This window comes from Trichoderma virens (assembly GCF_000170995.1).
Source record: "Trichoderma virens Gv29-8 chromosome Unknown TRIVIscaffold_82, whole genome shotgun sequence".
Lineage (NCBI taxonomy): Eukaryota > Fungi > Ascomycota > Sordariomycetes > Hypocreales > Hypocreaceae > Trichoderma > Trichoderma virens.
The window spans coordinates 193,953-218,990 of NW_014013667.1; the positions used below are offsets into that span (position 1 = coordinate 193,953).

The 25,038-nt window shown below is 46.9% G+C and overlaps 11 protein-coding genes across 11 annotated transcripts; 5 read left to right on the forward strand and 6 right to left on the reverse strand.

Annotated features, from left to right (window-relative positions):
• Positions 1 to 327: 327 nt before the first annotated feature.
• TRIVIDRAFT_155696 (uncharacterized protein) lies at positions 328 to 2,538 on the reverse strand (the record flags this gene model as incomplete). The annotated part of the gene is made up of 5 exons (XM_014098488.1): positions 328 to 1,227; positions 1,338 to 1,444; positions 1,509 to 1,646; positions 1,713 to 1,908; positions 1,996 to 2,538. The coding sequence occupies 5 exons, from the start codon at positions 2,536 to 2,538 to the stop codon at positions 328 to 330; spliced, it is 1,884 nt and encodes a 627-aa protein (XP_013953963.1).
• Positions 2,539 to 3,330: 792 nt separating this feature from the next.
• Positions 3,331 to 7,042, forward strand: TRIVIDRAFT_156071 (uncharacterized protein; the record flags this gene model as incomplete). Its single annotated transcript, XM_014098489.1, has 5 exons — positions 3,331 to 4,557; positions 4,708 to 5,725; positions 5,786 to 6,037; positions 6,283 to 6,468; positions 6,528 to 7,042. Coding segments are annotated over 5 exons (3,198 nt in total), but the record flags the coding sequence as incomplete, so codon positions are not given.
• Positions 7,043 to 7,903: 861 nt separating this feature from the next.
• On the reverse strand, positions 7,904 to 10,868 carry TRIVIDRAFT_68231 (uncharacterized protein; the record flags this gene model as incomplete). Its single annotated transcript, XM_014098490.1, has 4 exons — positions 7,904 to 8,091; positions 8,147 to 9,016; positions 9,073 to 9,391; positions 9,429 to 10,868. 4 exons carry the CDS (start codon positions 10,866 to 10,868, stop codon positions 7,904 to 7,906), a joined length of 2,817 nt encoding a protein of 938 aa, XP_013953965.1.
• A 59-nt stretch (positions 10,869 to 10,927) lies between these two features.
• On the forward strand, positions 10,928 to 12,613 carry TRIVIDRAFT_193219 (uncharacterized protein; the record flags this gene model as incomplete). Its single annotated transcript, XM_014098491.1, has 5 exons — positions 10,928 to 10,985; positions 11,159 to 11,895; positions 12,013 to 12,145; positions 12,180 to 12,415; positions 12,554 to 12,613. 5 exons carry the CDS (start codon positions 10,928 to 10,930, stop codon positions 12,611 to 12,613), a joined length of 1,224 nt encoding a protein of 407 aa, XP_013953966.1.
• A 972-nt stretch (positions 12,614 to 13,585) lies between these two features.
• Positions 13,586 to 14,408, forward strand: TRIVIDRAFT_68229 (uncharacterized protein; the record flags this gene model as incomplete). The annotated part of the gene is made up of 3 exons (XM_014098492.1): positions 13,586 to 13,629; positions 13,697 to 14,154; positions 14,239 to 14,408. The coding sequence occupies 3 exons, from the start codon at positions 13,586 to 13,588 to the stop codon at positions 14,406 to 14,408; spliced, it is 672 nt and encodes a 223-aa protein (XP_013953967.1).
• Positions 14,409 to 14,543: 135 nt separating this feature from the next.
• Positions 14,544 to 15,378, reverse strand: TRIVIDRAFT_46797 (uncharacterized protein; the record flags this gene model as incomplete). The annotated part of the gene is made up of 2 exons (XM_014098493.1): positions 14,544 to 15,107; positions 15,220 to 15,378. Coding segments are annotated over 2 exons (723 nt in total), but the record flags the coding sequence as incomplete, so codon positions are not given.
• A 306-nt stretch (positions 15,379 to 15,684) lies between these two features.
• Positions 15,685 to 16,791, reverse strand: TRIVIDRAFT_125663 (uncharacterized protein; the record flags this gene model as incomplete). Its single annotated transcript, XM_014098494.1, has 2 exons — positions 15,685 to 16,434; positions 16,486 to 16,791. Coding segments are annotated over 2 exons (1,056 nt in total), but the record flags the coding sequence as incomplete, so codon positions are not given.
• Positions 16,792 to 17,456: 665 nt separating this feature from the next.
• On the reverse strand, positions 17,457 to 17,831 carry TRIVIDRAFT_46816 (uncharacterized protein; the record flags this gene model as incomplete). The annotated part of the gene is made up of 1 exon (XM_014098495.1): positions 17,457 to 17,831. One exon carries the CDS (start codon positions 17,829 to 17,831, stop codon positions 17,457 to 17,459), a length of 375 nt encoding a protein of 124 aa, XP_013953970.1.
• Positions 17,832 to 18,503: 672 nt separating this feature from the next.
• On the forward strand, positions 18,504 to 21,129 carry TRIVIDRAFT_193221 (uncharacterized protein; the record flags this gene model as incomplete). The annotated part of the gene is made up of 4 exons (XM_014098496.1): positions 18,504 to 18,562; positions 18,790 to 19,572; positions 19,626 to 19,906; positions 19,964 to 21,129. 4 exons carry the CDS (start codon positions 18,504 to 18,506, stop codon positions 21,127 to 21,129), a joined length of 2,289 nt encoding a protein of 762 aa, XP_013953971.1.
• A 396-nt stretch (positions 21,130 to 21,525) lies between these two features.
• Positions 21,526 to 21,948, reverse strand: TRIVIDRAFT_68226 (uncharacterized protein; the record flags this gene model as incomplete). The annotated part of the gene is made up of 1 exon (XM_014098497.1): positions 21,526 to 21,948. One exon carries the CDS (start codon positions 21,946 to 21,948, stop codon positions 21,526 to 21,528), a length of 423 nt encoding a protein of 140 aa, XP_013953972.1.
• A 602-nt stretch (positions 21,949 to 22,550) lies between these two features.
• On the forward strand, positions 22,551 to 23,192 carry TRIVIDRAFT_224455 (uncharacterized protein; the record flags this gene model as incomplete). Its single annotated transcript, XM_014098498.1, has 3 exons — positions 22,551 to 22,741; positions 22,804 to 23,056; positions 23,109 to 23,192. The coding sequence occupies 3 exons, from the start codon at positions 22,551 to 22,553 to the stop codon at positions 23,190 to 23,192; spliced, it is 528 nt and encodes a 175-aa protein (XP_013953973.1).
• Positions 23,193 to 25,038: the final 1,846 nt, after the last annotated feature.

Here is a 25,038-nt window from a genome sequence, read left to right on the forward strand (position 1 = left end):
CACTTTGGGAGGACAATATGGTAGACTAGTTGTCTGGGTGGGAGATAACCTTTCGCGTTAATGGTCTAAAGTTTAGAGAGCTTAAACGGATATTTCTTTGACATTAGGTTATAGGGACTGTCGAAAAAGAAGACACGAAGTTTGCGCGGATAAGGTCGCCAAAACCCAATTCATTGCTTATGCCAATCTATGCTAATATCGCTATGACCCATGGGATATGCAACCATCGAACTGAGAGGACTTTTTTTTTTTTCTTAAAAAAGTTATATTGAACTTATCACTATACTATGCATTAAGCATTCATGTCTAATGCAGCCATCGGGTATTTCAGCCACCAAGCTCTCGAGTCATACGCTCCTCACTTGGTGCTGACGCCCACCTGGGTAAGTTACCAACTTCCAAGATCAAATCTTCCTGTTCAAATGCCCCTCTCACCATGCCAGTCCCCGGTGTGCTTGTGAACAAAACTTTAACTACAGCTGGTACAGTCGGATCATTGGTCAGATTGACCATCTTTAAAAATACCGGGGCACTTTGTCCCCAATGCTCTTCTCGCTCAAACAGCGCTACGCCGTCGATGATGCAGAATAGTGTCGTAGTATTGGGCAATTCTTTCACAAGCCATTCAAATAGGCCCATCAATTCATTATAATCGTTTTGTTGCAAGCTTGCCATATTGAAGCTGCTGGATAGCGACCTCGTGTCAAATGTATGTTGTCGCAATAGCTGATCTATAAGGCTGGCAAGCATGCAGTGGCCACCTACTTGCTCGCCAACCTCGCTCGGGTCAATATGTCGCCCACAGAACCACAGTACGGATAAAATGCGCTGTTTGATTCGTAAACCTTGCGTTATTGTACTGCAAAAGAGAGAGAGGGGTGAGATGCCTGCGACAATCTTTGGTGGCTGGAGATCCCAGTGAACCATCATTTTTGCAGAGTTTGGTGACACTATCCAGTTGCAGAATATCTGTGTATGAACAATTTGCTCGGCCTGTGCAATGTCTTTTGCAGCCAGTGAATCCTTCTTGTTGTTGATGACAGAGACATCAATGAGGTCGGCGTCCGCGATTTTCATCATCCAACGCAGAGTATCTTGGTTCAGATACCACGCATGAGCTGGCGTTGGCCTATGAGGTGGTGGAAGCCACATACTACTCTGGATCGGCGAGATGCTGCGCAGAGTTTCATTTTGGATGGTCAGAGTGGTGATTGTTTGTAAAGAGTGCTCAAGTTTCACTACATACAATTTTATCATTCTGAGAATAGGAGCGGTCAAAGTAAAAGGTGGTGTGGCTCACTGTGCATTCGTTGTATCTCCTGGTCTTTTTCTCGTACCTCTTTCTTTTGCTTCTCGTGGTCTATGAGTAGTGATCGAACAGTATTGAGTAAATGTGCTTGACCTTGTATTACTTGTTGTTGGCCCCTCTCCATCATCTGGGAATCTTGAGAGGAGCTCAAAAGTCAGATGTGTTATTAAATGAGACAATTCCGTAGAGTGATACGTACGTCGGTCAAATTTGTGCATTTGTGACTTATCGGCTTCCTCTAATAGTGTTTTGCTTTTGGCCTTAATGGTGTTGAGGCTTTTGAGCAGATCGGTTTCGTAACTGGCTCCCATGCCCATGGCCTTAACACCTCGGACAACTTTTCATATAAACACTGATCGTTAATTCTGCGACATATTCTATTAAATGGTTTGCGTTAACTTACAGCGATTGCTGATGAAGAAGCCAATGGTTTGCTCGATTGCGAGAAGTATCGTAACGGTGAGATCGAGTGATGCGTTTGAGATATTATGGTCGTCTGGAAACGTAACCAGAAAGAACTCAATGTCATAAATTTTGGGAATGATATCGTTGAACTCTTCGAGAACTTGTTGGCGAACGCTTGCAGCAGTTTTCACGGCCTAGATCAACGTGCATCAATACCACGATCCGCCTACTGTTGGGTCGTGTTAGAACTTGTGTCTTACGTCCAAGAAAATACTGACAACTCCTAAGATGGGCGTTGAATAAGGACTACCAGGGTCCATGTTTGAGGCGATTTTTAGGGCCTGCGCAACGGGAGCTATGTTCTCACCAGTCTTGCGCAACAGTCCTGCCATCTTGTTCGATTGTTCATATTTGGCTCTTGCATTTTCAAGTGTATTATAGACAGCGTTCCAATCATTTTTACCTTGCCGAATGCTATGCTCTGTTTTTGAACGCCCACTAGGCTCTTGCGACGTTGAGATAAGCCTACTTAGAGCGGCGGGGAAGAGATTATTCCACGACTTCAAGGCCTCGATATTTGTCCAATTTGGTCTTGGAGACGGAATACGGGGTTCCAATTTAGTAGAGGAGTCACTCAAAGATACTGCGCTGCTTTTTTCGGTGGATGAAGTGTCTTGAGTGTTCGGAATATATTTCCCATCTTCTGCATCATAATGACATGACGAGTTTATAAAAGCCGGGTGGTACTTTGGCAGCCGATTGTCGATGAAATCGACAGCCGCTGGCCGAGAACTGCCATCTGATAATGGGTCATTATTCGCCATATTCTGGGCTTTCTGGCATTGCTGCTTTAGCATAGTTGAGTCGGTTTGAATTCACGGAATTATTATTTGGGCATCCAGTTAGCTTATCGTGATGTTAGGAGTGGCTGCAGATGACACTTGGCGAGTTGGTCCAGCCGTATTGTAAATAACTCTCTCTACATTAGCCAAATATCTCCAGGAAGATCTAAGAGGTCAATATGTCTAGGTAAGCAACTACACTACCCAGAATACGCCTCGTACTGTGCTGCTGTCAGGCAAATGAGCCAGACAACAAGGCAAATGAGGGGTCGTCAGCCTAAATGCAAAGCACTATGCACAAATCATCCACGTGCACTTTGTAAAATCGAAGGATTGGATAGGATTCCTACAGTCCTTACGCATATGCAGCTAAAGTTACATTCTGGACGCCTTATTGTGACAGCCTCGCTCTATCAAATGTGATATTCAAGGCAAAGGCCTGTTGCCTGCTGCCTCCACCCTAAAAGAAGTGCTCTTTGGTTGGACAAAACGAATCACCCTACTGTGTTTCGCGTGCATCCATTTTAGATATTTGGGGGCCAATGCAGGCGTATGAGGCTCTGAGAACGCAGATTGAAGCAGGTGTGCGCCTCGCCTCCGCAGTTTATGCCGAAATACCGCCGCATATTACTTCCATTGAAACCAATGTTGTTGCTTTTATAGGCTTCCGACCCATTGGCCGACGCTTGATTTATTTTTCTTTAGACAAAACATTCTTGATATATTTTCCTTAGCTGAAGAAGCTCTGTTAAATCGGTAACCCCACTGACTATCATGAGGGATAGCTCTGAACTTGAGCGACCCTCTATTAGGGATGCGAAGCTTCAGGATGGCAAAAGCGACGCCTCACGTTTAACTATCAGTTCAGAAAAAGATGAGGCACCAAATATATCCCAAACACCTGCGGACTCCACCAGTGAGATTGAAGCTCTTAAGTTGCGGATTTCTGAACTTGAGATGCGAACCCAGAACGAAGCCACAAGGTCGTCTCCAAGTCAAAACTTGGAAGTTCCAGGGGCTGAAGAAGGAAGCAAGAAACCGAAACTGATGGCCGACTTAGAACAATATAAGCGAATGGAGGAATGCCTTTACATTCACCGGAAAGAATGGGAAGCAGAAGGCGGACCAGGCAAGTGGGGCATGGGCATCAGCGATATAATACCTGATTGGAGATATCAGACTGGCTCACATGGACCGTGGTCGTATCAATGGGATATTTTGTCCCACAAGAGATATGAAAGACCAGATCCCTTCGATCGCTACCACGTCTGCGAAGCAGGCCACGATAAGCAAAATAATACTGAACATGATGAGTATGATCGAATAATTGATTACGGTTACCATCGAGAAAGGCTTCGGAAAAATTTTGAGTGGGATTTGGACCGTCTTTTCCTAGCAGAAGAAATGGAGCGTCGGCGGAAGCATACTGCATTCCATAAACCGAAAGCGGCAGATACCTCTCAGGGATCGAAAATTTCCCACAAGACGAAGCAGTCCCAAGGCGGCGATAATGAATCAGCGGAGGAGACCAGCCTCGTATTTTATGCGGAGCCAGAAATAAAGCGTCTAGAGTGGTCTGCATTCAAGAAACTGGCGAATTCATTGGAGAAAGACGCACATGCCATTGATGTTCTCATGGAGGAGCCTATTATCGAAGAGAGTAATCTCGATCAATCTCTAAATTGGTTTGACTACCAGCCCCGTCAAATCCAGAAATCTGACCGGCTCAAAGACGGCAAATTTGCACAAGACGTCGGGCTCGGACTATTACAACTACCAGAGAGAATACGGATTAATTCTACTATTCTGAGGAAAGCCATGGCCAAGATCCTTGGATCGGACGGGCAGTCATTAGATGAGACCGGGGAAGGAACTGTGTCGGTGATCTTCACAAGGCCATTCAAAGCCATTACCTATTGCGAGCCTACGCTCCGCCAGTGGCATGCAGAGTTGGAAAAGAAGCACAACAAAGCATCAATACCCAGAGAAGAAGACTCAGTTGTTGGCAACATCGCTCTTTCTTCACAAAAACAACCACAGGACATCATGGTAGCATCAGTTTCGGCTGACGATGAGCACCTCGGCGAAGATCTGTCTTTAAGATCTGTAATAGACACACGTAATACAGCATCGCTAGACGAAGTCGTGCAGCAGGAGGGTGATAAAAGAGAAGGCAGCCCACAAAATGACGCAGATTCACTAATAGCGCTGGGTCATTTAAAATGCATTCTCAATTTCATTGATTCAGACATATTAGCCAGGAAGTCCGCTCTCGATGGACTTCAAAATCATAAGGCTTTCTTCTCCGACCTATGGCATCTTTTCCGACCAGGTACAGAAGTAATTAGAAGCAACGGCAAGCAAGCTTACAGGGTCATTAGAACCACTAGCGCGGCCCATCGGTTTGTCAACACCAGATCTTGGTGGGATAATGCTTCAGCTCAGAAACGATCTACAACTTTCGATCTAGATTGCGTGTACATCGATTTTGATGGCACAAACCTAGGACCAGTATATGTAAAGTTTTCCATCAAAGCGTTCGAGGGTGAAAAAGAAGTTACTTCGTTTGAAGTCTATCCACTTCGGTTTCATCGGACAAAACGGGCCGACTTCAGTGATTCAGAATGGGGCCAAGTCGAAGATCTTCCGAGTGACCAGAGATTTCGGCAAAATCTCATTAACCGAGGCGCAAAGTTCATGAGTGTGATCCCGATGAAGCACATGTACTATTCTGGTCTAACTTTAGAGGCGCGAGACGAGGTTGAAAGTCAAGTAGTCATCGACTTTGACATCCCCGCTGCGATAGATGCTCCAGAAGATCGACACAAGCCAAACTGGAAACCAAGCATAGGAAGTGTTATTACCAGGCTTACCGAATCATCTGAGGGTTCCAAAGGAGATTCAGGGCAACAGTCGTGTCATGGACCGTGCTGCTATGGAGAATTTGTGTATGACGACACATTTGTCGATCAGAAGGAGGCGACCGAATATATCGAAAGCCTTTTGCCAATGATACGTGCTATCGATGATCACTCCTCAGTCGCAATTTCACCACGGCCTTTGAAGGAGGTGCAAGCCGATACGAGCGGTGTCGGTTCAATTTCAGATGATGAGCTTGTTATTATGTCGCATAGAGTATTTGGCTTTGTTCTTCGAAGTCGAAAATGGGGTATGTGACTTATTGAAATTCTTGGTCGGTAAGGTGATATCTCTAACAATCGCAACCTAGCAAAATTGGATCTCTCCTATATTACGGATGTCCACCCGAGCATCCCCACCGACGTAGGAGACAATTCAGCAGTGGAGCCAAATGTCGATGAGGTAGAGCCCGGTAACGCTCTTGACCGCCTTGTTCTCGAAGAAGGCCATCGGAATATGATTGTGTCGCTCATCTCGCAACATTTTCGCGAAAAGGCATCCTCGAGGTCCCAGAAAGAGGAGTTTGACATTGTTAAAGGAAAAGGTGGGCGGCCTCAATCATGTCATAGATTGGGAAATTCATTATTAATATTTCACTAGGGAAGGGTCTTATCTTATTACTCCATGGTGCCCCAGGAGTAGGGAAAACATCTACAGCTGGTTTGTAACCTTAATTTGCATTCCGAACTCGAGATACTGATGAATATCCCCCATTAGAGGGAGTAGCGGAGCTTTTCCAGAAACCACTACTACAAATTACCTGTGGTAAGAACATTTGCTTCTAAGAGCTCTAAATGAATTCTTTAGGGATATTGACTTACTTTTTGTATCAAATAGGCGACCTTGGGTCGACGGCAAGAGAAGTTGAAGAGGCCTTAGAGACGAATTTCGCCATGGCAAGCAAATGGGGGTGTATTTTGCTGCTTGATGAGGCTGATATCTTCCTCGCCGAGAGGACTAGGGAGGATTATGTGAGAAACGGGCTTGTAGCCGGTGAGCTTTTTATCCATGGTAAACATCTCTAAGGCTAGTTGACTAACTAGAAACGTTAGTCTTCCTTCGCACCCTGGAGTACTATAATGGCATTCTCTTCTTGACAACGAATCGCGTTGGCGATTTTGATGAAGCATTCACATCACGAATTCACGTCAGCCTGTATTATCCCGAGCTTGACCACAAGAAAACAATACAAGTGTTCAAGCTTAACCTGGAAATGATCGAAAAGCGCATTGCCCAGAAGGGAAAGACTATTCAGTTAGACAAGACCGACATTTGCATGTTCGCCGGTGAGCACTTTATTAAACATGAACATGCGCGCTGGAATGGCCGCCAAATTCGCAACGCCTGCCAAACAGCACTAGCACTGGCCGAGTTCGAGGCCCAAGGCAACAATCACAGGGCCGTTCAGAAGCCCAATGCTGCGATAAAGCTTGATGTGCGACATTTCAGTGTAGTTCAGGAAGCATACCTGGAGTTTGCCAAGTATATGAACGATCTATATGGTACAAATGCTGCAAGGAGAGCGAAAGAGGCAAGACTTCGAGCGCTGTGGGAGCTTGAACGCAACATGAACCTGATGGACAAGGCATCATTCATGCTTGGGGCACAGAATCAGTCACAATCAAATTCTCAACGGTATCCACCAGCTCAGCAAGGATTCCGGCCGTCTAACAATTTCCAGCAGCAAGGCTACCAGCAGCAAGGCTACCAGCAACAAGGGTACCAGCAACAAGGTTACCAGCAACAATCACAACAGCATGGATTTTCCACAAATCAACACTTTGAGCAACAGCCTCCGTCGCACTCCCAGAATCCTAATATGGCCATGCCTCAGCCAATTCATTCTAATCCCCCACAGATACATGTCCAAGAGGAATTGTCCACTGCGCGACCATGGAACTCTCAATCTGCGAGGCCATATGGGGCTAGTGACGATGAAAATAGATCTAGAGATCATCCTCGGTCAACTCCAGTGCAACACCAGCAGCAGCAACAGCAACAAGCTAGTCGCACTTGGGTACAGGAAAGTGTTCAGAATATGTATGAAGGTGCCGGATATCAGAGTGGTGTTCAAGTCCCAGACAACTACGAGCAGCCGGGCAGTAACTATTCAATAGGTAGTACAAGATAGTTCATGTGGTCCATATTATGACTGGAGAATGTAGCAGCAAAATTTATGATGTTAATGATTCTAATATATGGAGTATTAATCCTGAGGAGTTTCTCGTGCAAGCAGAGCATATCCCTTAGCAACCCCACGCATCCGCCCGTAGAAGCCAAGTAGACAGCTACATGTACTTGCCAGAGATAGGTATTGCTAGGTTGGGTTATTGGAAGGTAGATAATCACTACGTTGATACCTAAGCATTGCGCCAACACTCAGTTCTTCTATCCATATATATTCTTTCATACATTCACTATACGGCTCCTATTTTTGATCGAACTCGTCTATGACGCTCACCGGCTTAACAAAAGCACCAAGAGGCTCATACTCTAGATGTGGCATACCCAAGCCCTTGGGTCCACCAATCTCAATGCCTCTCTGAGTGCCGGTCCATCTGTCGCTGGCTGCGATTCCAAGAACAACAACAAGCAAGCCGTACCTATATTCAGGCGCTATGACGAGTTAACTTGCATTCAAATATGATCTAAAGATAGGTAAGACACTTACTACCGATGGCATCGCCATTTTGGGCATCGATCACAGAAATCAAATCGGGTACAATGGCCAGAACGTCCTCTTGCTTTTCCGTTTGCAAAATATCTCCTGCCGATGCCATCCGGACAGCAGCAATATTCTCGTTCTTGAAGGGAATCTTGATGAAACCCTTGAATTGTGCCTGGCTCTCGTGCGTTGGATCATCCCGCTCGACAATATCGGCACCTTCAATGATACACTCTCCATAAACGTGGCCCATACGGAGCGTTCGTTCAACACTGACGATTTTGCCTTTCCAAATGACCTTGGCTGCTTTGGGCCCTCCGCAGTCATTGATTATCATTTCTGCCACGTTGTCGACCCGATTGGTTAACCGAGCTCTACTCACAGCCCTCCCAATTCTCCAGGCCTGTGAGATGGCATGTTCAACAACCCACCTCTTCATCTCGCCTCCCGTTACGGGAGAGTCTGCACAGCCGGTCTGCGAACCCATCTGACTCAATCCAGCCCGTAGCACGCGCTCAACTTGTAGATCCGACGTTGCCTTAGGAATAAGTACAACGTTCCCGTTTCCATCTGCCATTGCAACGGGAGACCAGATTGGACACCTCTCGTTAAACACGACGGGTGTTGTCTGGTTCTTCTCAGGGTAAGCTCTGCCCATCCAGTCACCATCGATACAGGGGATATCCATGTTTAGGCTTGCTCCGAGAATCATTCCCTGAAAGCCATTTCCTCCACCAATCTCCAGTGCAATGTGTTGGGCGCTTATCACAAATCTTGTAAAGCTCAGTCTGCGCTTCATCATCTCATCTCCTGGAAGTTTCTCAATACCGACAGTAGGGCTGCCCATTCCACCGCCACAGCCCACTGAAGCATCATCTGCCAGTTGTAGGGGTTGACAACTCGAACTACGGCACCGGCCCGAAGCAGCTCACGAAGACGAATCATGTCTGGATAAGGAGATCCTCCGCCTCCGGTACCAAGGATATAGCAGCCGGTCGAGATCCAACCCAAGTCTGTTTCATTGATATACCACACTCGTTCACGGACCTCCGGTTTGTAGGCGAGTAAATCGGCTTCGCTCTGAAACTCAGATTTTGCTTTTTCAATCTTTGCCTTGGCCGTTTTCTCGTATGCGCTCATCTCCAGCTCGATTCCATCCGTGCTAGTAGCAGGTACAGTGGTCAAGTCTGTCCTGGAGTAGTCGAATTCTCCAGCAGCACGAACAATGAATCTCGACTTGTTAGCGATGTACTGTAAATGCGCGTTAGTCGCTAGTCCCGCAATCTACATTCCACACTACAAATGATGACTGCAACGAAACTGGAGGTAGTAGAATTGTAAAACTTGCCTGTAAGGGAATTGTTTCAATCTCAACGATGGTAACAGAATTTGGCACAGCACCAGCAGCCACGGCTCTATCAGTCGCCTCGGCAGAGATCTCCTCCAGCAATTGTGTCGTAGTTTTTGATTCTGTCGATTTTACCGTATCAATGACGGCGCTTACACGAGCAGTTGCCGCCCCGATGGCATTGGCAACCTCAGCAAACTTGGGTTTGATGACCTTACTTGCTCCCTCTAGAACGTCGGGGGCAATAATCGCTACGCCTCCTACAAGAAGCACAGGAACATCACCAGGTGATGTTTTCATCATGTCGATGACTTTCTCCAGCTTATACTTGACAATGGATTTAAATCTTCTCAACTCCTCTTCTGTGAGAGCACCATTTACTAAGTCTCGGTTGCCGACAGTCGTGTTTGGATCAGATAACACGATGCAGTCTGTCGTTGTGAGAACCTGGACACCAAATACCACAGCTTCCTTGGTTAGCTTGTAACCAACACTCTCCGGTCCAATGGTCATTGTATCGCCCTTTCTAACGATAGAACCACCGCCTAGCGCAATGCTTTTGACGTCAGGGTAGGAAAAGTTCATTCGAACACCCGCCAAGTCACTATACGCCGCTTGTTGTCTTGGAAATCCGTTTGCTAGAAGAAGCCCAACATCTGAAGTTGTACCACCGATGTCAACGACCATGATGGCCTCGTTGAGCCCCTCTCCGACTAAGAAAGCTGCTCCCCTCATACTATTTGTCGGGCCGCTTGAAAAAGTCCGGATAGGGAGGCGGGCGGCCATCTCTCCAGAAAGAAGTGTCCCGTCATTTTGTGTGATAAAGACCGGGCATTCAAGACCGAGTTTCTTCACTGGTTCTTGGAAAGACTGAATTGTCTTTCGTGCGAAGCTTAGGATTGACGCATTAAGGATTGCTGCGTTCTCTCGCTCCAGAAAGCCAAGATTCGCGACCTCGTTAGAGCACACGACGTCGCAGCCAGGAATCTCGTCTCGGATAATCTGAGCTGCACGCTCCTCCTGTCGCTCAATTGTATCAACAGGACTAAAGACACCGTTTACGACCACACTCTTAATTCCGCGGTCCTTGATCTCCTTGCAGTAGGTTCTAATCTCGCCTTCGTCGATGTCGCTGATCAAAGATCCATCGACTTCCAGACCGCCCTTAGCTAGAGCGTAGTAGCCAAGGATCAGCTCGCGCATATCATCTGGCCAATCGACGCAAGGGGGTGCGTGTTTTCCGAATGGCCCTGAAAGACGGATGACAGCTACTTTCGAGAGCCGGTTGGCATCCCGTTCCATGACTGCGTTGACGAAATGTGTTGTTCCGATTGTCACGCTGGCGACATCACCTGGGCTGATGCTGGCCGCAGCAAACATCGCGGTGATAGAATTGTTAATACCATCGCTGGGGTTTGTTGTTGTTGCTGCCTTGTGCCATGCCAGGATACCTTTATCAGGCTCCGATACTCTTGAAGGATCGATCACTACGTCAAAGTGAGTCTGGAGTGAATAACTACCCTGACATTTCTATGTCTGCGTATGGGCTAACGTTTGTGCTTACAAACAGTATCACGTTGGATTCACGATATAGAATCGGTTTTCATGGGGCCTTAGAGCGTCCTATATTCCCTTACTTCAGCGAATTCTTCTCAATTTCATCTGGTCAGCTGTGCAATGCTGGACTGGTGGCAAGCTAGCCGCGGTCTGCATCACAGCCATCTGGCCTTCCTTCGCCACTATGCCTAACTTTCTACCTGCGAGCATGCCCGCGACTAGATATGAGTTTGTCGGCTTCATTGTCTTTTGGGTACTCTCTGCGCCTTTCCTCCTTGTCGCGCCCGAGAAATACAAGCTTCTCTTCCAGTTGACATCCATATGCTGTGGTCTGGGTATGCTGGCTATGATGATCTGGGCACTTGCCACGGCTAAGGGAGTTGGGCCCCTTTGGACAACCGGACAGACGATCCCATCAACGTCCTCCTGGAACTCGAGCTGGTTGATCATGATGGGTATCAACCAGATGATAGGGAATTTTGCTGCAGGTCTAACGAACGGGAGTGATTTCTCTAGATACTCTCGAAATTGGAAGCACTACTTCGGCGGGACGTTTCTCTCTGGTGTTGTGGTCGGAGTGCTCGTTTGTTTTTGCGGCCTAGTCACCACCAGTGCTGCCCAAAAGATCTATGGCGATGTCTACTGGAATCCACCCGACCTTTTGATGGTCATGATGGACAGCGGCCGCGGCTCATCCAAAAGTCGAGCTGGCGTCTTCTTCCTCTCTTTTGGCTTTGCGTTGACCTCCATGTTTCAGAATGTTTGTGGAAACGTAATTGCAGGGGGCATTGACCTTGCTGGCCTGTTCCCAAATTATATCAACATCCGCCGCGGTGCCATCATTACATTTGTCGCTATCTAGGTTGTTCAACCGTGGCAGCTCATTAACTCCGCTTCAGCATTCATCAACGTTCTAAGTTCCTTTGCGGTTTTCCTGTCACCTATTATGGGTATCATGGCCACATAGTTTTTCTTGCTTCGCCATCAGAAGATCCAGGTGAGCCATTTGTATCGACCATATGACTCCTCATACTGGTTCTGGCACGGCATCAACTGGAGGGCCATCCCAGCCTGGCTTTGCGGATGGGCACCGACGATTGGTGGGCTGATTGTAACGTCCAATTGGAACGGAAGATGCACCCAGAGCAGTATACCTGCTTTTTTACATGGCTTTCTTGATCGGTAATTACCCTTCTCTGTCTGGCGTCAGCACACGATGGCTTGCTAACTCTCTCCATGCAGGGTTCTTTATCAGCTCACTTGTTTTTTATGTGCTGAACAAGTTGTTCCCGGTCGAGGGCTATGGCCAACAAGACGAGGTGGACGTATACGGTGCTTTCACACCCTCCGAAGCTCTCAAACTCGGGATTGTGTCAATTTCTGACGCTATTGAGGGTAAAGAGGAGGAAATAAAACTCGAGAATCTGTTGAAAAGGCAGGCTAGAAGCCTACAATTAGTAGTTATTATCCTCGTTAATGTGTATTTATAAGACTATTTTGTCATATAGGCTACACCCTCTGACCCTCGTATTTTTTGTATCTTTTCCGGTATGCTTCTAATGGTATGAGCGATATTCATGCAAGTTAAAGCTCATGCACTAGACTGTAATGTGGCGAGAATTAGTTCTAGAGTTGCAAGTTGCCTTCGTGTACGTTAGTTTGGAGAACTATTCCCAATTAGATAAAATGCCCGCGTCTCAAAATTTAGAGTTAACTACTTCCTTAGGCAGTGAAGATGGCAGATGCTAGAGGAGTATAACAGCATTATCAGATACTAGAAGAAAATAGCGACATTAGAAAAATGGCCCTGGTAGCGATACGAGCAGAAAGTAGGGATGTAACGAAAAGTAGTAATAGTTGCTTAAATATGGTAAGATTAAACAAAGGACGTTTCCTCTGCCGTCTATTACGTCACTTAAAGTAGTCGCTGAGGTGTTGAATAGCCAACTTGGGGTGCTGAATACATCAATGTGGCCCTTCCCTAATTAGACCATTGATGGCCCTGTAATGAATGCAGCTGTTGTGAAGGCGCGAACTTATTCATTCGCTCTTGAGCCAAAATTAGCAACGATTATCTAACACATCTTTGCTTTATCTGCCGGCTAATCTACCAAATCAATTACTTCACAATTGCTTTCGTGCATGCCGCAGCAGTGAAAGCGAGAACATCTTGCAACGCGCGATTGTGTGTCGTTCAGATACTCCCAATGTCTCTCAAAACTATGACAAGGGAGATGATTACAACTAGAAAAGTGTGAAACTATGGGAAGCTATGTAATGTAGCTACCCATACCCGAACTAACTAATACCAGTACCCCGCTCGAGGCACCAATGGATAACATTTGGGTTGTGTCAAACACATTAGGAACCATCACGTCCAGCAATTTGTAACCTCAACGATAAAGTGGCCAGTATTTTGTTTTATGCTATCTACTGCTACTATAAGTTGCTAAAGAGTTTCCTATCCTCAGAAAAATCCATCCAAGGCTATACATGTTGTAGCCATTCCCACCACCTTAACCATCAACAGTCTATCCAGTATGGCGAGCATTCACATCTTGCGACACGGGCAGTCCCTTCACAAGTCAGTGCTCAAAACAAGAAAAAACCCTCCCAAAAAGTTGGGGTCTAATTCGGCATAAACCATGCAGCGTTCACCGGGGTTACCCCCACCGAGATCCCCCTCTCACTGACATCGGGTCTCAACAAGCGAGCAATGTGCGTCCACCAGCTGAGCCTGACCTTATACTCGTGTCTCCTATGACTCGTACCATTCAAACGGCTCTCATTGTTTTCAGCCGGCATCTCAAGACATCCCCCACCAAGGTCGAACTCCAGGTCTGGCCGGACCTGCGCGAAGCCCACGATGCCGTCTGCAATAGAGGGGTGTCGCGTGCCGAGATGGCGGCCAAATTTCCCCAGTTCGACCTTTCCGCCTGTCACGAAGAATGGGACTATCTGCCTCATAGTTTTGAAGATGCTGTAATGCGTGCTGAGAGAGTTCGGCGCCGCCTCAAGGATCTGTCTCGCTCTTACAAGAACATCTTCTTAGTCACGCATCGCGGCTTTATAGCGTTCCTAGTCAAAGGCGAGAGGTTTGATGTTTGCGGTATGACACCTTCTTGACTTTTATATCTTATTCTCTCCCTATCTCTATGTTTATGGCTAATTGGTGAACACCTACTTGCTGCAGAAAGCCGCTCATACAGATTTGCTGCTGAGAACGAAGTCAACGAGCAAAGGTATGGTATAAACAACGATACGGGTGAAGAGCAAGATTTTGGTCCAAACCTATTATTACCTATTTATACACCACCTATGGGCAACGCCAATAGCGATGCAGAAGAGATCTCAGCTCTCTAAACCATGGCCACGGAGTTTAAACACATTGCTAGCTCAATTAAAGGTAGTGATAATGGCTCGCACCTCGAAAATGTTTGAATCATAGGTAGCACAATAAGCTCGCTCAGCTACCATAAGAACTACCTACGCTGTAATTTATGCCTTCATGTTGTTTTCCCTTGCTGCCACTGCGGCGTTTAAGCCAGCTCTAACTCTCTGGAATACATCTCTTGGAACCATCTCACAGTTATGAGTCCTAAAGTCCCAGACGGGTCGCCCAAGATTAATGTCTGCACCATACTCAAGCAGCAGTTGCACAATCGTCTCGTGCCTCAGCTCCATGGCAACTTGAATTACTCTGCCACACTCGAACTTGATTCTCTCTTCCCGGTCCATCTTCAATTTATACCAACAGAGGCCATGGTATCCGACGTTGGCGTCGGCACCATACGAGAGCAAGAGCCTAACTAAGTCCTCGTTTCCGTATACAACAGCACGGAAGAGCGGATGAATAAACTCTTCTGGCTCCCCAACAGGGAAGTCACAGCAGGTGGTAGTCATGAAGGGATGTGAAACATAAGGCGGCTCCCGATCCGCTTCTTCGAATTCGCACTGCACACCGTTTTCCAGAAGGAGTTTGGCCATAGGGCCATCGTTTTGGTCAATGGCTAGGCTTAAAGCAATCGTAGATATAACCCGATCAGACTTTTGCAACAAAATCTCTGCAATCCTTGGGTTTCCTGTCCTCACGGCGGCGATTAATGCATATTTATCCTTGAGATTATAGGTCGCGAAATTTGCAATCAGCGCCGTTGCTAAGGAATAGTTTCACCAAATCGAGGGTTTTTTGATGCACAGCCCATAGCAGGGGAGTTTCTCGATGCTCTCCCATGACCCTAATGTTCAAGTCTACGCCATACTCCAGTAATTGCGAGGCTGCATTATCATACCCAGCTTGCAATGCTGTTTTGAGTATGGCCAGTTTCTGGCTTTGATCGGGGACAGCAATGTAGGCTTCGTCAGATTGTGCAACGTCACCACATGTGACGAATTCTCCGGCTGGGAAAAAGATAGGCTGCTTCTCTCCGGTAACGCGATTGTAAAAATGGAACTCTCGAGAAGAAGAGTCTTCCCATATTAGGTCCCAATTATTATCTGTATGGACGAACTCTTGACGGACTCTTGAGTTCTGGGTATGGCTCCTGTGCTCTGGATACATTCGGATAAGGTTGAAAGGAATCCATGGCGGAGGATCCGGTGCTTCAAGCGATTCAGGCACTCCATGTTGCTCAAGATGCGAGTCATAAAAAGTTGGTTTAAAAGCGGGTTGGTATTTGCGCCGAATAAGTTTATGCCAATCGATTCCCTCAAAAAATGGATGAGCTTTAATCTCAGATGCGCCTTCGTGGGCACCAAGCCGTTGCTCAGGGCTGCGACAGAGTAGCTTCAGAAGAATATCCTGCGCTGCTGGTGGTAAAGACTCGGGTAAGTGAATGGACTGATTGAGGATCTTGTCGGCTATCTTTTCGGGATCTTCGTCGTAGAATAAAGGCAGCCCTGTTAACATTTCATACAGGAAAATTCCCAATGTCCACCAATCGGCCATACGATGTTCGCCCTGGCCAAGGAGTAGTTCCGGTGCTGGGTACTCTGGTAGTCCGTGTTGTGTACTGGGGCTTTCAAGGCTGGTTTCCGAGATGAAAAGACCGAAGCCACAAAGCGTAATATGACCCGTGCCGTCCAATAGGACAATTCTGGGCTTCAACCAGGCGAAGATGTTATGTACATCATGTAAATATTCCAGCGCACAGAGAATCTCCGCAATGTAGAATCGAGCCCTGTCAAGGTCAAAGGTTTGCTGCTCCAAGAGATGATTGAAGAGGTGTCCTCCCATGATGAATGGAGAATTGAGTTGTATCGAATCCTCTATTTGGAAACAATAGGTGGTTGGGGATATAAAAGGATGGCTGATGCGATTTGGCAATCCAGTCGAAGCTTGATATAGGGAAAGTTTATCTGGTTTGAACAATTTTGCAGAATACATTGCCTCGAATTTACCCCTTGTGTTCTGGCTGATGTGTCTAGAGTGTCTTCTTACAACATCAAAAAACTCTCCATCTAATTCTTCCTCTTCAAGTGTCTTCTTTCCCATAGTTGTATAGTCATAGCTGACGCGAATCTTGCCAGTACCATCTTCAATTTTCAACCACTGTGATGTAGATTCCTGTAATGCATCAAAGGGGTTTACCCTTGCTAGCCCAAGAAACACGTCTTGGCTGAAGTTGGAACCAGTTGGATGATAGAAGAAAATAGTCAACTCGGTAAACCGCGTAACATAGAATTTACATATGCCATAGTCTTCTTGCCATGATGGGTCTTCTGTGGTTCCCCAATAGCAGTTAAGGGGTATCTGGCATTTGTCGCATTCAACAATCGTTTGAGGAAATTTGCATCGTAGGCAGGTAGATAAATATCCTTTAATATGGCTGTGCTCTGAGCCATCGGAGTATTCCTCATAGCCATCCGGCTCAGAGGTCCCAGTTCCCCTAGAGAGACCAACTGCTTCGTGAAGAGTCACGGTTAAAACGCCAGGCAATTCTAGCGTCGAATTTGGCAGTATAGCCAGGGGATCAAGGTCTGCCAGAAGAACCATTAGCCATTGACTGAATGGAAGTGTAAAAAATATGAACATAAGGATTTCGTGTACCTTCAGCCATTTTTTCCCTATGAAGATGGGGGCTTCGTGTTGTTATGAAGAAGGAAGATTACAAGTCAAAAAACCCCCACCGGCAGAAGCGGGCAGTCTATTAGTATATATAGCACCTACATGCATACATGTACCTATAAGCACCTAAACCACGTATAATATATACAGGGTATGCATTTGGTATGAGTATCCCTCTTTGCGTGCGGGGTATCATACGTTGAAATATGAATACATGTACCAATACTGAAAAAAAAGGTATGCTTAGGTATTTTGTGCATCATTTCTATTCCCACCTGCCTCCAAAGACATCACTCAGTCCTCCTTGTACCTTGTAAATAGGCACATGTGCATATCAACGCATCTCAATACTGCCCACGAGCATCCTCGACCTGTTTTGTTCTTTCTGAGCTAGTTTCATCTCCAGTATTGATTGTAGACTCATGCTCCACCATCATGATGGACGCCTCCTCGGCAACAGGGCGGTGTCTGACGCCCTTTGGAACCACAAACATGTCCCCAACTTGCATCACCACATCATCCAGGCCCTCGAGCTCGATAGTCAACTTGCCGGCCAGGAGATAAAATAGTTCGTCCGAGTTTGGATGTGAGTGCCAGATGAACTCGCCGTCTACTTTGGCAACTTTGACATGGTGGTCGTTGACTGCAGCGACAAGGCGAGGGGACCATTTCTCGGTGAATGAGTCGAGAAGTCTTGGGATAGATTCTGATTTTGACATGGTTTCAAAGGCCGTGGATTAGGATTAGGTTGGATTTCTCTTGCAAGCCGAAGTTGGAGTATTTCGTCAGTCAGAACAAAGAGCGCCGCTTTGATTTATTTATACCGTCTACATTACTCCGTAGTCATTCGATATTGATTAACATGGACATGCTTACATGGAGGATCCGCGGAGGGCATTACTCAGCCCGTGGGGCAAAGGGCGCGGGAAGATCTAGCGCACGCCCTTGGATCGCGGCTTGTACTCGTACCGGAATAGTTTTAACAGCCTCAAGCAGTAGAGAGCATCAAGGGGATGAGCACGTGCTTTGGTAACGGGGATCTCCAAGTTTCAAGACCACGTATTGAGCTTCAATTGGTAACATGATGCCTCTTGTAGGTAGAACATTGAGCCGTTTTGGGAGCACATAGCCACATCGTGTCATTGAATCTTGATTTCGGTGCGCAAAGTCCCGTCTACCATGATTTCAATTGCCAGACCTTGTATATCAATTGTTCTATTGTACTCTGTAGAGCAACATGCGACTGAAAGATACATGCACTGTTACAGCACAGTACAAAGTATAGGTACCTATTCCGGTTCATGTGAATCCAAAGACCAAAGACATCCGCCCTTCAGCCAATGGCAGCGCCTGGGTTTCGGATTAGCTTCCCGCCAAATTTTTTTTTCTAGATGCCGCCATCCCGATCTCGGATAAAAGTATACAACTTCATCCATTTGTTTCACAACGGGTACGCTTCAGGATGATGCAAGCAGTAGGTACATACTCTGAACCTGGCCAATTGGATGATATATACCAACTATATAAACTAAGAGACATTCGATAACCTCTTCGTTCTACGCAGCGCGGAGTAGCTGGCCGCTCAGCCAGGAGATGCGTCACCCTCCTGGGCCGCACAACACCACGATCTCTCGCACCACAGCTACCTTCAGCATCGCCGATATGCCGCTCATACAGCGCCACGGGCCTCCGTCGAAGGCCGGATGCTTTCCACTCGCAGCTCGATAGCTCTCCCGACTCAGACATCCTCTCCTCCTCCCCGCCAGCCGTGGGAAAGCCCCAGACGCTCACTGAGAAGATCGTCCAGCGATACGCTGTCGGCCTTGCGCCGGGCAAGACGGTCCATTCCGGTGATTATATATCTATTGCGCCGCATAGGAGCATGTCCCATGACAACAGTTTCCCCATTATCAAGAAATGGATGGACATGGGCGCCACCAAGGTCCATGATAGCCGCCAAATTGTCATGACTTTGGATCATGACGTTGGCAACAAATCGCCTGCGAACTTGAAGAAATATCAATTGATCGAGGAGTTTGCTCGGACCCATGGCATTGATTTCTTTGGCGCCGGCCATGGGATTGGGCACCAGATCATGCTCGAAAACGGGTTCGCCTGGCCAGGAACATTGACCGTTGCATCTGATAGTCACTCCAACAGCTATGGCGCAGTTGGAGCCGTCGGCACACCAATTGTGCGGACTGATGCTGCGAGCATTCTTGCTACAGGTCGCACATGGTGGCAGATCCCACCTATCGCCAAGGTCACTCTCCTAGGCGTTCTACCTCCCGGTGTTACTGCAAAGGATGTCATCGTGGCGCTCTGCGGATTAGTGAATGACGATTCGGTCCTAAATCATAGCATTGAATTCGCTGGTTCCGAAGAAACGATGCGTAGTCTTTCTATAGATGAAAGAATTACAATCTCAAACATGACGACGGAATGGGGCGCGCTCAGTGGGTACGTTAGACTCGTTGTAAGAGTATTGGCAAACAGACTGACAACCGTGGCAGGCTCTTCCCCATTGACGATGTCTTGATCAATTGGCTGCGAGCCAAGGCCACCACCTCCGCCATGCTCAACTCAGATCTTGGTGCCGAGGCCCGTTTTACTCACGACCGAATCGCCCAGCTCTCCCAGAACCGGCTCACCGCCGACCCCGGTGCAACTTACGCCAAATCACTCTATCTCGACCTTTCCTCGTTGACCCCATTTGTCTCGGGTCCTAACAGCGTGAAGGTCGTCACACCTCTTCATGACCTTGAGGCCCAGAAAATTGCTGTTAACAAAGCCTGTAATTATGGCCACTTACACATGTCTATGTCTATGAACTCTACTGATTATGCTCTAGATTTGGTGTCCTGCACCAATGGAAGAGCGTCTGATATCAGCGCCGCCGCTCGTGTATTCCGCGAGGCTTCCAAGGACGGTGTCACGCCCAAGATCGCTCCGGGCGTTAATTTCTACATTGCCGCCGCCTCTCTAGCTGAACAACATATCGCCGAAGAAGCTGGCGATTGGCAGGTTCTCCTAGATGCTGGTGCAGAAGCTCTTCCATCAGGCTGCGGTCCTTGTATAGGTCTTGGGACCGGACTGCTTGAGCCCAACGAGGTTGGCATCAGCGCATCGAACAGGAATTTTTCAGGAAGAATGGGATCTAGAGAAGCAAAGGCGTACCTCGGCTCACCGGAAGTAGTCGCGGCCAGTGCTCTGTCGGGCTATATCAGCGGTCCTGGATGGTATCAGAACCCTGACGGCATCGACAAGGTTATCATTGGCGAGGGCAGTGGCAACTTCGAGGCAGATAAAGCCATGAGCATAGAGGATGCCTTGGATAGGATCATCGCCCAGGCTGACAGCATGATCCTTGATGCCGAGAAGGATATGGGCGGCTCTGCCGTAGCACCTACAGACAGCACAGAGGAGACGCTAACCGATATCGTACCGGGTTTCCCAGAGAAAGTCGAGGGAGGTATCATCTTTTGCGACGCAGACAACATCAACACCGACGGCATATATCCAGGCAAATACACGTATCAAGATAACGTTCCAGTCGAGAAGATGGCGGAGGTGTGTATGGAGAACTACGATGCCGCTTTCAAGGACATCGCCCAGCCAGGAGACGTGCTGGTCGGAGGCTTCAATTTCGGAACGGGTTCATCTAGGGAGCAAGCGGCCACAGCCCTCCTCGCCAAGAAGATCCCGCTGGTCGTTGCGGGCTCCTTCGGCAACATCTTCAGCCGCAACAGCATTAACAATGCGCTCCTTACGGTTGAGGTGCCTCGCCTTGTCCAGCGTCTTCGCGAGCGCTTCCCCAAGGGCGATGGCGCCGACGCTCAGCTCACGCGACGTACGGGGTGGAAGTTCCTGTGGGACGTGCGTAGGAGCAAGGTCGTCATCACAGAGGACAACGGAGAGACGTGGAGCCAGAAGGTGGGCGAGCTGCCGCCGAACGTGCAAGAAATTATTAGCAGAGGAGGTTTGGAGCGCTGGGTCGAGGCGGAGATTGCAAAGTGATGCTTACATGTAGGCTTAGTAGCGTATGAAGAAGAAATCCTGTAGATGTAAAATAGATTGCGGAAATATACAATCCATTGCCAGCGCAATTCTCATTAGGAAACCGTTGAAAATATTAAAGTCCTATCACTCAAGCACCCTTTCTAAGAAACATTCTTGCCAAGCCTGCAATTCTCCCCAGCTGGCCTATTCTCTCTCCCTCACTCTCCCTTAAATCTTCTGCGGCACCGCTAAATGTCTTCCAGGCCTCGATGTATTTATTATTCGTAAGGTGGCTAGTTCCAATTGATAGCAGTGCATATTCCATCCGCTGTTGTTCTTTTATCTCTTTCAAGTCCTTTTCCGTTATTGCAACGCTGTCATCAGTCTGGTTCGTCTATCTAGTGTGTAAAACGCCTAGTCTGACGCACTCATGACAAGTGCGGCCAAACCAGTTGCAAGTGCAGTCGCCACAGAGCTACCAGAAAGAGCTTCGAATTCCCGGAATGCTTTGTCTTGCACATCTTGATAGTCGTGGTCAATCACAACCTCGTTGCTAGGGGAAATGAAGCTAAGCTCGTGCGCATCGCCAACCGTGTCGAGCATACTGCCCGTGGCTTTAGCAGCGCTGATTCTGAAGCTGTTAGGGTTGCTGCCGTACGGATACATCAGGTCAGCAGAACTTCCCTGATCACTTGCAGCACAAAACATAAGGAGGCCCTTTGTGTTCAGGGCATTGTGGATTGCATCATCAAATTCGTCTTTCTTCTTTTGTTCTGTCGGCGGCTTGATTGTCCATGGCATAGATATGATTTGGGCGCCTTGTTCCGTTGCATACATGTAGTTAGTAACCCGAATCATAACGATCAATGACTTGAAGACTTGGGTGTGATTCGCAACTGACCAAAATCTTATCTTCGTTTGAGGCCCTAGGGGCTGTCGTCATACGAGAAGTATGAACAAGCGAGTAGGCCAAAGAAGACAGATAACAAAGAACATCAACTTGGGTAGTGTTAATTGATTTCCCGCTCTTCATCCTTTTGGTCACCTGGATGATGTTTAAACAAAGCGCTTCTGATTGACGACACTCCGCGCCCTGAGCTCTGGGCCCGTGATCGTTCTATGGAATCATAACCGCAATTTAAAAGGCCCGTAACGTATCTCCCTGTGTGGAGTACTTCGTCCAGTGTCAATATCTAGTCCATGCACACATCTTATTTGCACCTGTTAAAGTGATGTGTGCGCACTCTGCCTTCTGCTTATCCGCAAATGCATCTCCCACACATAGTAGAAAACAACAGTGCTATCAATTAGAATTAAAATTTCTTTCTGTCTCTGTTGTTTATGCTATACACATCCATTCTCAAACAGATTGGCCTCCGAAGTAGACAATACATGTATCGATCATATGAACAGCTACGGTAGCTCCAACTTCGTTCAGTATGGACTGCTTAACAGCGGAGGCTGTAAATAATCAACAAAATTCCACCCCTACAGAATTGCTCACCGAAGGCAGCGGCGAGACGATAGCTGGAACAAATAATAGTGCCAGATTCACTGATGATCCTACCAAGTTCCACGAAGATAATGCTGTAGGCAGTCCCAGCCATGACATGGATGAAACCAGGTTTGAGTAAGTATTCCTTTTTATCCAAGTTCTATTCCAAGTTTCTGATTTTGGCTCAAACTTTGAAGTATCATAGCCGTCCATGGACGTCATGGGGATGAGAAATCTTGGGAAATGCCATCCGCCTCTCATTCTCTAGGCTCAACCAAGCTCAACAATGTTTTCAACCATCTAGGTCCTGTTGGTGGAAGACTTATCACTATCCCAATGAACTACAACTCAGATGAAGACTCCATGGAATGTTATACGATACATCATATTTACAGCAGTGCTCACAGACTACTGACTGAAGTCGCGAAACGACGAATGCAAAGGCTTCAAGTTTGTCTTACGACCTCTTTATGAGACAATATACTGACCTACGGTTGCTCAGAATACAACACGGCCGATATACTTCGTTTGTCATGATATTGGCGGCACAATTGTCAAAGCAGTAAAGTCATTCCACTTCAAATGATGGAAGTCTACATTATCACTAATTATATGCCGGAGCTAGGCCATTATTCTTGCTCGTGACAATAGAAGTGAATATGCAGATGTTTTGGATTCCACTTGCGGTTTTGTAAGTGCCCCCACCAAACTCGTCTGTTATTGATGCCCTAGCTCTGACTATTGTAGATTTTCTTCGGTTATCCACATAGGCCACATACAATTCATGATCTCGAAGAACAGCTCTATTGTCTTCTCTCTCAGCGTAATGACCGCTATCGGCGGGGTCACAAAATGGAACTTGTCCAAAGCCTTGCTCAGACGATCAGCGAAGTCAACGATTTATTTATACACACAAAAATTCTCGAACGGGCCCGGGTTGTCAACGTTTTTTCCACGCATGACGATCCAACAAAAAGAGTTTGTTTCCATGGTCCTATGTGCTTCATTTTGATTCGTAAAGCTAATTGGGATACAATAGGTATTCGATAAATCTACTACCACTTTGGGTGTCACCCTTGAGCGTCAGTTGCCAAGTGCTAAGCCACACCTGGAATTAACTGATGCTGAAGAGCTTGATCTGTATACTAAAATAATCTCACTAGGTAGTGAGTGGCTTGGTATGCAATCCTATACTATAGATCTTTTAATTTGATTACCCACTAATTGATCGAAACGTGAGAAAGATTTCGAAATGGAGCACGTGGCACCTCTGCATGTAGCAGCACAGCAGGCATCTCCAATATACCCTGTCTTAAACGCCAATGCAATTAAAGACAATTCAGAGCTAGACACTTTGATCAAGACCACCTACAATCACATCCTCCATATCCAGTGTACTTCTGATGCAGGCTCAGTATCCGAAAGTATAATGAACTACCTTCACGAACGGAAGGATAGTAAAGAATTGCTTTACTATTTCCGCTTCAAGGACTACGACATTGAATTCAACAATATATCAGCGATGCTGCGGACATTTTTGGCTCAATCCTTCTACGCTCAACCCAACGTACCCTTAATAAAGTCCACACCATAATGCACAGCTATGGGGATGCCAATATATGTTAAACATGTGGCGAGACATTAATTTAAATGGTATGACTGTGCTTCCTATCTGCTATATATCTGCAGACACTCATAAGCTTTTTGATTAGATGATACAAGTTGCCTCTATGTGCTGGGATGCGTAGATGAATGCGACGATTCTGTTTCTATTTTCTTATCTCAGATCTGCGACATATTTATGACAAAAGAGAACCGCCTGAGAATTGTTATTGTTACAACAAAAGACACAGCTAACGACAAGCTTATCGTTAACGCACTCTCTAAATTTCCAACAGAAAGCGTAGCTCACATGGATTATTGCATGAGCCATTCTACTTCTGCCCCCTTCCAGCCTGGATTTGATGCGTCGGTGCTGCTCCAGAAAAATAAGGGTTATTCTGGCTCGTTCTGGCCAAATAAGAAGGACCTACGAGATAACTTATCAGTCTTACTTTCTAGCTGCTCATACGATGAAGCATTGCGGTCTTTGATTGTCAAGTGGCTAAGACTAGCCCCAAACCCTCAGAAATCCGTCTCCGATATCTTGGTCAAGAATCGAATGCCAAGCCCGGAGCTAGTTTTTGAGAGTGTGCTGGCAGAGATTCCTGAGAAATACCACCAATGGGCCCAGAAAATATTTTCATGGACGTCGTCATCCTTTAGACAGCTAAGGGTACATGAAATCTGCTATATCTCGGATCTCTGCCTCGGAGACAACGTCGATACACGTATAGGCGGGTCAACAATACGTGAGCACTTCGACAATATCAACCATCATCTTGGGGGGGTATTGGCAACGGTTCACCACAGCGTGGATTTTAGCCATGGCT